We start from the raw sequence: 11,654 nt of genomic DNA, 5'->3' as shown, positions 1-11,654 counted from the left end.
TGTTGTGCGTCTTGTTCTTTGTTGTCCTTTTTCTTTGTCCATAAAAGCACTTTGTAAACTTTTGTTTTTAAACGTTGCTACATAGATAAAAGTTATCATTATTATGATGAACTGGGTTAAAATACTACACATAGCACTGTGAGATCATTTCCATCCAGGAGGTTTTCATCACTTAATATTCACGTTCACTTCATATGTAGGTTATATCCGTCTAACTTTATGTATTTGTGTTCTTCACGTCTCTTCTTGTCAAGTCCGTTAATCATCATCTTCAGTCAAAGAAAAACGGCTGCTGTGCTTTTGAATTTGGCGTGAAAACCAGTATCCAGGTCCAGACCAGAAGGTCCCGGTCCCACCTGACCCCCATTCAGCACTGCTCCTCCCCCAGAGAGTCTGTGTTCTCCCCCAGGTCTATAGAGGCAGAGGCAGCTCTCATCCTGCCCCGCCCCGGACCGGGGCCTGGACCGGGGCCTGATCCCGGACCGGGGCCCCCGACAACAATCCCAGCTCTGGCCCCGCTGTGGCCCGGGTAGACCTCCACGGTGCTGGAGATGGACTGGAGCGAGCGGTCTCGGAAGTAGTGGAAGGCTTCCTGGTCCAGGTAGTTCTGCTCCTCGCGCAGGCCCTGCTCAAACAGCTTCCTCTTGTGCCTGAACTCGATCACCGTCTTGGTGTAGGAGTTCAGGGTGGTGACGGAGGCGGCCATGCAGCAGGTGAAGGATCCCCAGGCCATGCTGGAGAGACGGGGACACAGAGGGAGAAGGTGAGAAGGAGAAGTTTGTGTTTTACAGATTTTTTGGTGAAGGCCCTGAAACGTCCTGGAGACGGAGCAGAATGAAAAACAGCATCGTCTCATTATCAGGCTACTGATGTGGGAACTCTTTGGAAGAGTTTTGGTTGCTCGTGTGTCGGATGGAAGGAAGGAAGTGGGAATGATGAATGAACATGTGCTAAAGCCGTCCGTCAGCAGCAGAGTGCAAACACACAATTCAAAATGTGTGTTGTTAGCCAGACGCAGTCCTCACAGAGACATCTGTGGTGATTCAGTCTGACTCTGCGCTCCAGTTAACGTTATCGTGCTGCTAACTGACTGAGTGACTGCTGAGGCGTACGACAGGAAATCAGTCAGGAGCCTTAAATATGACGAGTAAAAGAAAAGCTGGGAAATGGCAGAAATCCATCATCTTTAACCGAGATCAGGAAATCAAACTGCGACTATCAATCTGAAGACATCAACAAAGATAAAAACATCTTTTCTGATGAGATGATGCTGTTTGAATGACTCACAGCTTTTCTCACGCTGCAAAACTTTTCAGGCTTATTGGAAACAAAACTGCACATTTATTAATCAAGTGTGAAAATCACACACTGCCGCGAAGATTTGATCCAGAAATGACCCGAGTGAACTCAGACGACAGCTGCAGCTCGATTCCACCTCCGAGCAGCGAGCACGGAAGGTCGAGACGAGTGTTGTCTGATAATTATCTGAGAAACAACAGCGCTGTGAGCCAGAACACCACCTGACACACTCCCCCCACCTCCAGCAGCATATGAAACTACCAGCCAATAATATTCCCACATTCTGTGTGTGGAAGCCGTTTCTGAGTCTCAGTCGATATACATATAAATACTACACAAAAATAATTAAAAGAAATACAAATATGAGGGAGAGAGACCATCTCCTCAAAATTCATTCCAAGAAATCCTCCAAATTTGTAACAGTGTCAGCTGCTGAATGATAAAACACAACAGGAGCAGCAGGATACAAAAAGCTCGTCCCATCGTTGTGTGGTTGTGATTTAAATGTCTTTATGAGTTTGACTGACCAGAAGGACCAGCCGTAGTCCCAACTGTGAGGCCTCCAGTCCTCAGGACCCAGACTGACTGTGATCTGGAACACCTGAGTGTACATCATGTGGGCCACCATACCCAGAAGACCTGCAACACCGACACACAAACGTCACACAAAAGGCCAGCAAGACGCACACACACACAAAGAAAAGATGACAAATCACAACATTAAAACAAATACATGGAAGTAGGATTTTAAGTCTGGAAAATTGGAAATTAGAAATTGTGAAGGTGGAATTTCAACAAGTCAGTGGCCTCAGCAGTCACCTTCCTGCTCCCCAGAGGATGAACCAATGAGCGGATGACATCTTAGAGGCTGTTTTAAAGGCTGCGAACGACTAAACGATCAGCCGGTAAAACTCCAGATCACCTGCTCTGATAATTATCTCAGTAAATCACGAACGTCTGAGTCAAATAAATCAGAGCTCGTGTAATTATCATAATCAGTCATTACAGAGTATCAATTGATTGAACGTGCCGCACCGCCGATCAATCAGAGACGGAGGAATAATCGCTCATAAACACACATTAGTGCAGAAGTTACACAGTCTATGAGTGTGTCACGTGTGTGATGAATATCCGTCAGCTGCTGCAGATTTATGTGTGTTTGTGTTTAGTCTACAAAATACTGCACATTCAGCATTATGTGTTAACTTTCTGAAGCTTTCATGGTTCGCTTCCTGCTCGTTGTGTGTCTGTTAAAGAACTTAAATCAGACGTTTTATCTTCATAATAAGGAAAACTTCAGCGCTAATATTTGTTCTCTCGTTTTTGGGAGCTGCAGCCGCCTCTTACAGCGAACATGGCGGACGCTCAGCCAGCTTCTTGTGTAACAGGTTTAACGTGAGTTGGCAGAAACATCCCTGGCTCCCAACCCAACGAAGGCTTCCAAGGGATAACCTCTGACCCTGGATGACCTTTCACAAATCTGCAGCAGACTCTGCTTCGCTCTTAAATCTCAGAGTGTTTCTGCCCATCTTACCGGACAGCACGGTGAAGACGGCGGCGAAGGCGTTGAGCTTGAGTCCGTCGATGACGTTGCTGGAGTGGAAAAGCTCCAAACACATCAGACTGAAGCCGACGACGAGCAGCAGGATGTAAAGGACCTCGGACACCACAGACAACCACAACACACCTGAACGCACAGAAAAACCCACAAAACACACACACTCAGCTCAGTTAGACAGGGAACAGGAGAAACACCAACAGCAGAGGAAATCTGTGAGACTCATGTCGAAACATTAAGTTAAGTTGAGCTTCAACAAATAAACAATCCGGTTGACATCTTCAGAGGTTCTACAGCTGTTTCCTCCCCAGATGTGAATATTATTCAGCGCTTGCTGTCTTTGTTGTCTCTGAGGACAGACAGAGGACAGCAGGGACATTTGACCGTCCTCTCTGTGATTCTGCCGTCGAGCCATTTGTCTCTGACGGACCTGCAGGAGGAGGAGGGTGTGTTTGATATCCCCACCTGCCCGTCTGCCACATTGATTGGCTCTTTAGCATGTGTGTTCTCTACGGCGAAGAGGGAAATAAAATCCGAAGAAGATGACAGGATGCAGGATGATGAAGAGAATCAGGATCCTCTCATCACCACAGCTCCTGGTTCTCCTCTCCACAGTTAGAGTTCTATAAAACTCAGAAGGCTCCTCTTTAATAGGCGGCAGTGAATTAAAGTGATTATCTGCTCTGTGGCTGGGGGGAGGACACAACCTGCAGGCCGACTTTTCAATTTGAGCATCAGTGAGTCTCCCCGAGCGAGCCAATATGAGAGCCTGATTTCCTGTCACATTTGCTCTCTGTGGGCGGGAACCTAATTTCTATATTCAAGTGTTTCACATAAGACGCTGAGTGTAATGACAAGAATGCTTTAAATAGAAGAGGAGTGACAATGCGGCTGGAAATTTTAATTGAAAGTGAATCTAGAGGCGAGGTTTTACATCGTCTGGGAGTTTGTTACAGATTTCCAAAAAGTCTGAAAAAAGAAAGTTTCTGCAGCTTTTGCAGAAGTGAAAGATGAGAGAGCTGCTCAGCCACCAGAGGAACACGATCTGATGGAGGCTCATCGTTTTACAGCTTTTTAATTTAGCTGCGTGTGATGGACAGTATGTGTGGCTAATTCAAATTTTGTTCATTGAGTTCATATTACACGGGCTCATTCATTCATTATGTACATGTTGATAAAAATTATTCAAATTTAATAAAAGTCCCTGCGAGCTGAGGGACGTCATCTGGCCTCAGATCTGAGTTTTAATGAAAACTCCATCAGCTTCCTCATCAGCTGCAGATTTCATTTCCAACCAGTCGATAGAATCAAACTCCTGCAAGGTAAAATCACAATGCTGCGATATTGACCAAAAATCATTTTCTCCCCAGTTTCTGTTATATTGAATATGTATCAGCAAACTGAGACTTCATTAAAACCAAAGAAGGTAAATAAAACCTGTTCGGAGGGACTCAGTCGGCAGGACTGATAACAGGAAGGAAGCAGCTCATCAGACCGAGTCTCATCTCAGATGGGTTTAATTACTTCTTTAATTATCTGTGTATGTCTGTGTGGGGCTTCAGATGTGGCAGCAGTTTTTGTGTCTTCCTTTCTTGACAAAGTCTGTCCAGGTTTGTTAAAATGTCTTTTATTCGACCTCGTCTACAAAATTATTGATTATTGGATCAATAATCAGAACACACTTATTTTATTTTATAAATAAACTAGATTGATTAGCGGCAGAAACTGAGGGAAACTAGAGGAAGCCAAAGCAATCGAACCACCAACCTCACCTCACCTGTATTCTATCCTGATTGGGTGGCACAATCTTTCATCACACTGTGGCCACGCCCCCACGCCATTAGTTCTAAATAGGGCCATAATTTAAATAAGGAGCTTCATCAGGACTTGAAACTGGAGACAGGAAAACGTTTACTGGGCTAATAAATCAGGGAGACAGAGGAACATTTCCCCATTCACTTCAATTGCGGCTGTGGACAGATGAAGTTTGTTTGATGAATGCTTTATATCTTTGTGTGAAATCGAAGGTGTGTGACATCGTCCAGCTCCTCCTCCTGAAGCCGTCAGATATCCAGAACCAGAACCAGAACCAGAACCACTCATTCAAAGAGCTCATGATGAGCAGCCTCATTATCCAACATCCTGATTCTGTCTGAACTCCAACGGTGAAATCAGGAGGTTCAGAAAAAACAGAATTATTGATGACGGATCAAAGATCTGCGTTCCACTTCTAACATGAGAGACAGCTGATGGGAACAAAGAAGCTTTTTCTTCAGAAAAATCTGATTTTAATCTTCTTCTCAAGGCAAATTTCAATCCCCCGTGACGTCACCTGTCCGTCAGCCATCTTGGTTTTTATACCCAGCAGACGCCGTGTTTGGAGGAGAAGGTGGATCTGACCTTTAAAACACAGCTTCCGAAGGAATAATCTCATATTTTCTCTTGTGCAGGTAAAATAAATAAGTGAGTCATGCTGGAGTGTGGAAGAGAGATGTTTCTATCTGGTTTTGTTTTTTTCCTGGTTTCTGTGGGCCGGATGAACAGGTGGGGAGCGGCAGGGAGTGGACGTGATGTCTAATGACCATCATTACTCACCTCTCTCCGACGCCGGGGCCAGATCAATGAAGCTCCGACACTTCTCACCTGCAGGAGGAAAGAGGAGGAGAAGTGAGGAGAGGGGAAACATTCAAGGTGAAATGAGCTGGGAATGAAGCAGAGAGGAGAAATGAGAAAAGACGAAGGACGGATTGAAAAGAGGTGATTAGTGAGAAGGAGACAAGGACGCAGAGCGAGGAAAGAGTTAGTGTCAGCGTGTTAAACTGATTTAAAAAATAAAGCTAATCATCAGTCAGGGTCACCAAACAAAGACACAGCGACTCCACAATGTCACTGGCCTTCGTTATTAGCGTTTTATTTTGTAGCAGGCCCACACAGGAAGTGCAGAGTCAGGGAGTCAGACGGATGCAGATCTGAAGTCGGTTTCAGATTGGACAGATCAGCTGACCATCACAGAGCAGGAAAGACGTTGTCGTTGGCTACATCGTGTTGTACGCTGTTGTACCGCTGATGGTATTTTTCCCATGTTGCATCAGCACGTGCACGCTGCAGAGTCTGCTCCTGTTTCTGGAGCTCAGGCTGCAGAGAGTTGATCAAAACTCAGCGGGTCACAGATCGCCGGCCATAATTCAACCTCCGCAGCGTCACAGGCTGCAGGCCCATCCATAACTGCCTCCCTCCACACAGATGAATGGACTCGTTCGTCTGTGGCTGCTTTCAGAGTTTCAGAGGTGAAAAAGAACTTTACCTCAATCTAACTTTACTGATCAGACACTGTTGATCCACAGTGGTGGAAACAGGAACAAAACGCATAGGTGGAGCATCAATTAGAAATGAAATGTTTATTTAGGAATTACACATGGCTGATTGTTGAATGCGAACTAGCACCGAGCTAATTAATAATCAATAACCCACACTGTTGTTCTTCCTGTTTGCTGGTATCAGTTTCTTTCTTTTGGATCATGTGATGGTGTCGTTTTCTGCATTTTCACCAAAACCATCAGGGAGGACTGTTCGATCTCTGCCAAGCTAGAATACAAATGAAGTCGGGGTCGGCGCGGTGGAGGGGCTGACCCCAGGGCCGGGCCCCGACCTGCAGTTGGACAGGTGGACCTCATACCTGTAGGCCCCCTGTTGTTTATATCCTTCCTGTTCACCTGATTCTTCCAGAAACTTCCTCCAGTCCTCCTCCAGCTGAACGATCAGGGCAGACATTGTGACCAGTGCTGTAAATGCTTTGTGTTATTTGGCCACACTGCAGAGGATCTCATCTGAGATGTTAATAATTCATCTTCTCCAAGGTCAGGAGAGCGGGCGGGAAAGCAGATGAATGTGACCGTAACTCGCTGAGCCGGAGCGAAAATGGGCCGAAGCGACAAGGTGAGCTGATTAAGACATGAATCCAAAATGTAATTAAAGAGCGAGCGGGCCGGTCTGTGACCCTCCGCCTGCCTCTGAACACCGTCAGTCCAACACAACACAAAAAGGACCCGCAGCAGAATTGATTCGTTTAGAAGAAGCCTCAGGTGGATTTCAGCGTGCTCGTGTTTCAGCTCTGCTCCTTCATCTTCCTCCCTCCGCCTGCAGCAGCAGCCTGTTTAATCACTGATACCGAGTCGTTCGGGGCTAATTGCAGCTGTAATGAGTACAAATGGTTTTGCGAAACAACAGCTAATGTACCATCACTCCTGCTGTGGTTTTCAGCCGGATCTGCCCCGCAGAGACAAAAGGTGTCGGTCTGCAGCTTGAGATCAGGAACACAACTGAACCACAAAGATCCTCAGAAACTACCAAACGCACAAAGAACATCCTGGTCCTGCGTCAGGTGACACTGAAATGGTTTCTGGGCCTAAAGCCCGTGACTGTGATCCACATGTTCAGGAAGTGAACCAAGTACAGCAAACGCACAACTTCACAATGAGTCACAATGAGTTAACATTAATGTGAACTTTCAGAAAAAGCCTCTTGCTGGACCAACTTCTCATTACTGCTGTTAAAACTGCATGGAGCTGAGCTGCTTACGAGCATCTCCGCCGCCGGCGCCAGATTGTCGTGATGTAATGAAGCGGGTTAAGCTGCGCTGAGTGATCTGCAGCTCCACCTTTAATTACCTTTAATAAAAAGTTGTGTGTCTGTTGGTGCAGACGAAACAGCAGCTGGATGATGAATCAGAGCGGGGACCTGTCCGAACCATAACCCTTCGGTCCTCAGTCAGCATCTGAGCTCCTCCACGTTTCAGCTTTTAAACATTCAGCTGAATTTAAACTCAACAAAAAGGCCGTGACAAAACCAATCGCCTCAGCAGGCTTATTATTATTATTATTATTATTACATTTACCTAAAGATATGCCTGATCTGGGTCTCTCTTTGGGGTAAGAAGCTTTCAGCTCATCACCATCATCATCAACTTCATAATTTGACGCCTTTCAGATCACTGCAGGAGAACGAGATCCAAATTCTCCAGTTTACACGGTGAAGCTCTGCTTTCTGTTTCAGTGTGTCAACATCCAGCATTTTGCCTTCTTCTGCTTTTCTAGTTTATTCTTCGTCACTTGGCGGCAGCTCACGCTGGATTAGAGAAAACAAAGAGACTTTTAAAATGTAAACATTCATCTCCTTCTACAACCACCAGATGTGTGTTTTCAGAGTAAAGGCTGTTTAAAGGCTGAGTTTGATCTCAGCTTAGTTTAGTTTTGCTGTTTGGCTTTTTGTTTGTGACAGATTTTGTGTTCTGGCCTGCTTCACCCAGAGTGAAAGCTCTTCTTCCAGACCGGACAGAAAACAACAGATGGAGGATGTTCCCCTGAACGCCGACGAGGTGGAACGTCGACTGTCACCTGTTGCAGTGAAATCGTCCATAAATCGGATCCACTTCTCTCCTTCCTGCAGTTAAATATTAAAGACAGGCTCGTTATTCCTGCTGATGCTGAGAAGAGGAAGTATTTCTGCCTCGCCGGAAAAACGTGCAACACTAAACAGAATTTATTTATTAGTCTTCTTCCTGACCAAGGTCAGGGCTGCGATTGGATTTTCACATCCGACCTGAGCTGGTTGTCAACAACAGCAGCGTCGACTTCAACAAAAGGAAAGGTAGAGCAGGTCAGGAGCCACATCCTGCACCTGAACGCATCACAGTCAGACCGGACTGTCCCAGCAGAGTGACACCGGAGGACAAAAGAGGGAGTCACACTGTGAAGGGACGTCAAGCCTGTTTGTCCTGAACAGCCACACACAAAACACACAAACTCTAACCCAGGCTGAGAGACGCTGATCTGACCCGACAGCTCGTTCAGAGTTATTTATCCCACTCCAGTTCAGACAAATCCCCCACGAAGGCAGAGAGACCAATTACAAACTGGAGACTTCAGAGCAGCAAAGAAACTGATGAGTGACGTCTTTGGGCCGAAATGTGTCTTTATCACGTCACGGCTCACACAAAGTCACACAAAGCTCCAAGTGTCCGTTTGACCTCATGAATGAAATGTGAGTCTTTCACTGTTTGTTTGTTTGTGATGTGAAACTGAACTCAGGGATTTATCGATGTGTCTCCTCCGAACTCCAAACACGGTTTAAGAGAGGGTGAGTCACCTGATCCTGCAGTTTTTTACATTCACTACAACGCAACAACACAGTAACACAACGTTCCATCACCATCATCAGAGCTGCAGGACGGCAGATCCAGCAGCTACACACACAGACACACACAATGCATTCACTTTCCTTTTCCCTAAAACACAAACATGAGGACCAATAAAAATGTCTCATGTTTGCTGCACATCTATACACACAGACACACACAGGACTCAACACTCAGGCTCATGGTTTGTTTGGACGTTTCTGAGACAAAACCACAGAAACGCACAAAAACTCCATCTGACAGACCAACAAGTCTGTCTGCTCCTCAAACTCCTCAAACTCCTCAAACTCCTCAGAGTTGTCTGGATCTCCACAGAGACCTCTCCTGTCTCCTTTCCTGTCTCCTCTCCTCTCTCCTCTCCTGTCTCCTCTCCTCTCTCCTATCTCTTGTCTCCTGTCTCCTCTCTCCTGTCTCCTCTCCTCTCTCCTCTCCTGTCTCCTCTCCTCTCTCCTGTCTCCTCTCCTCTCTCCTCTCCTGTCTCCTCTCCTCTCTCCTATCTCTTGTCTCCTGTCTCCTCTCTCCTGTCTCCTCTCCTCTCTCCTCTCCTGTCTCCTCTCCTCTCTCCTGTCTCCTCTCCTCTCCTCTCTCCTGTCTCCTCTCCTCTCTCCTCTCTCCTCCTCTCTCCTCTCCTGTCTCCTCTCCTCTCCTCTCTCCTGTCTCCTCTCCTCTCTCCTCTCTCCTCTCTCCTCTCCTCTCTCCTCTCCTCCTCTCCTGTCTCCTCTCCTCTCTCCTGTCTCCTCTCCTCTCCTCTCTCCTGTCTCCTCTCCTCTCTCCTGTCTCCTCTCCTCTCTCCTCTCTCCTCTCCTCTCTCCTCTCCTGTCTCCTCTCCTCTCTCCTGTCTCCTCTCCTCTCTCCTCTCTCCTCTCTCCTCTCCTCTCTCCTCTCTCCTCTCCTGTCTCCTCTCCTCTCTCCTGTCTCCTCTCCTCTCCTCTCTCCTGTCTCCTCTCCTCTCTCCTCTCTCCTCTCCTCTCTCCCTCCCTGTCTCCTCTCCTCTCTCTTGTCTCCTGTCTCCTCTCTCCTGTCTCCTCTCCTCTCTCTCTCTCCTCTCTCCTCTCCTCTCTCCTCTCCTCTCTCCTCTCCTCTCTCCTCTCCTCTCTCCTGTCTCCTCTCCTCCTCCTCCTCTCCTCTCTCCTCTCCTCTCTCCTCTCTCCCTCTCTCTCTCCTCTCTCCTCTCCTCTCCTCTCTCTCTCTCCTCTCTCCTCTCCTCTCTCCTCTCCTCTCCTCCTCTCCTCTCTCCTCTCCTCTCCCTCTCTCCTGTCTCCTCTCCTCTCTCCTCTCCTCTCCTCTCTCCTCTCTCCTCTCTCCTCTCCTCTCTCCTCTCCTCTCCTCTCCTCTCTCCTCTCCTCTCCTCTCTCCTGTCTCCTCTCCTCTCCTCTCTCCTCTCTCCTCTCTCCTCTCCTCTCTCCTCTCTCCTCTCTCGTGTCTCCTCTCCTCTCTCCTCTCCTCTCTCCTCTCCTCTCTCCTCTCTCCTCTCTCCCCTGTCTCCTGTCTCTTAACTCCTCAGGTGTTCTAAGCTGGAAGTGCCCACCTGCCTCGTGGATGTTCTCCTCGCAGGAGTACCAGATTCCGGTGTGGAAGCGGCGGAACAGGAAGCGGTCGTCCCCGGTCTCCCAGCTGTAGTGGACTTTATTCTGGTCCGTCTCGTTCACTCCGTAGTCGATGCAGTTGTGTCTCCGCTGCTGGCTGCAGTTCGGCTTCGGGACCCTCTGGGTCCCCTCACACCAGTAGGTGGTGATGAAGGCTGTGGTGGAGAAGAAGAGCGCCACCAGGTTCAAACACACCGACAGCAGCGCACGACACTTCCGAGTAGTCTTCATCATCCCCGACAGAGCCGTGAAAGTTCATCCAAGGAGGAAGGAGGTAGGAAGAGGAAGAGGCAGAAGGCAGGAGGAAAGAGGAGGAGGAGAAAGGAGGAAAGAGGAGGAGGAGGAAGGAGGAAAGAGGAGGAGGAGGAAGGAGGGAAGAAGGAGGAAAGAAGGAGGAAAGAGGAGGAGGAGGAAGGAGGAAAGAGGAGGAGGAGGAAGGAGGAAAGAGGAGGAGGAGGAAGGAGGGAAGAAGGAGGAAAGAAGGAGGAAAGAGGAGGAGGAAAGAGGAGGAGGAAAGAAGGAGGAAAGAGGAGGAGGAAAGAAGGAGGAGAAAGGAGGAAAGAGGAGGAGGAGGAAGGAGGGAAGAGGAGGAGGAAGGAGGAAAGAGGAGGAGGAGGAAGAGGAGGGATGAAGAAGAAAGGAGGCAGAGACGTCTCTCCGTCCTCAGAGGGGGCAGCTGGTCCGGACTCTCCCTGGACGGAGACACTGTGGAGCAGAAATGTTCTGATAAACGTCCTCGTCCATCAGACAGCTTCCTCCTCTGAGAGAGGAGACGGACTGACAGAGAGAGAGAGGGGGGAGTCTGTCTGCCTCACTCTCTCTCTCCTGCTCTACCTCTCTCTCTCTCTCTCCCCCCTCCCCCTCTCTCTGTTTCTCTCTCTCTCACTTTAATTTATCATTTAACTTCACACAAAGTGAATTAGAGAGGAAACTCTGATCTGCCTTCAGCTTCAGGATTTTGATTCTTCGGTCTCGGTCTTGATCTGGTCCCAGACTGACCCCATGACTCTGACGGAGG

The 11,654-nt window shown here is 47.9% G+C and overlaps 1 protein-coding gene across 1 annotated transcript; it reads right to left on the bottom strand.

Annotated features, from left to right (window-relative positions):
- Positions 1–367: 367 nt before the first annotated feature.
- gsg1l (gsg1-like) lies at positions 368–10,870 on the bottom strand. The gene is made up of 5 exons (XM_029508956.1): positions 10,579–10,870; positions 5,453–5,500; positions 2,834–2,986; positions 1,827–1,938; positions 368–734 (listed from the first exon to the last, which is right to left on the bottom strand). The coding sequence occupies exons 1-5, from the start codon at positions 10,868–10,870 to the stop codon at positions 368–370; spliced, it is 972 nt and encodes a 323-aa protein (XP_029364816.1).
- Between the last annotated feature and the right edge of the window lie 784 nt (positions 10,871–11,654).

The sequence above is a fragment of the Echeneis naucrates genome, chromosome 8, assembly GCF_900963305.1.
Source record: "Echeneis naucrates chromosome 8, fEcheNa1.1, whole genome shotgun sequence".
NCBI lineage: Eukaryota > Metazoa > Chordata > Actinopteri > Carangiformes > Echeneidae > Echeneis > Echeneis naucrates.
Note: the sequence above shows the minus strand (reverse complement) of the source record. Positions and strands in the feature narration are given on the sequence as shown.

Coding starts and splice junctions, on each gene's coding strand:
- gsg1l (XM_029508956.1), bottom strand. CDS start 10,870: ATGATGAAGACTACTCGGAAGTGTCGTGCGCTGCTGTCGGTGTGTTTG. Junction 2,987..5,452: donor GGCCCCGGCGTCGGAGAGAG/GTGAGTAATGAT, acceptor CTGTGCGTTCAG/GTGTGTTGTGGTTGTCTGTG. Junction 735..1,826: donor GACTACGGCTGGTCCTTCTG/GTCAGTCAAACT, acceptor CCGTCTCTCCAG/CATGGCCTGGGGATCCTTCA.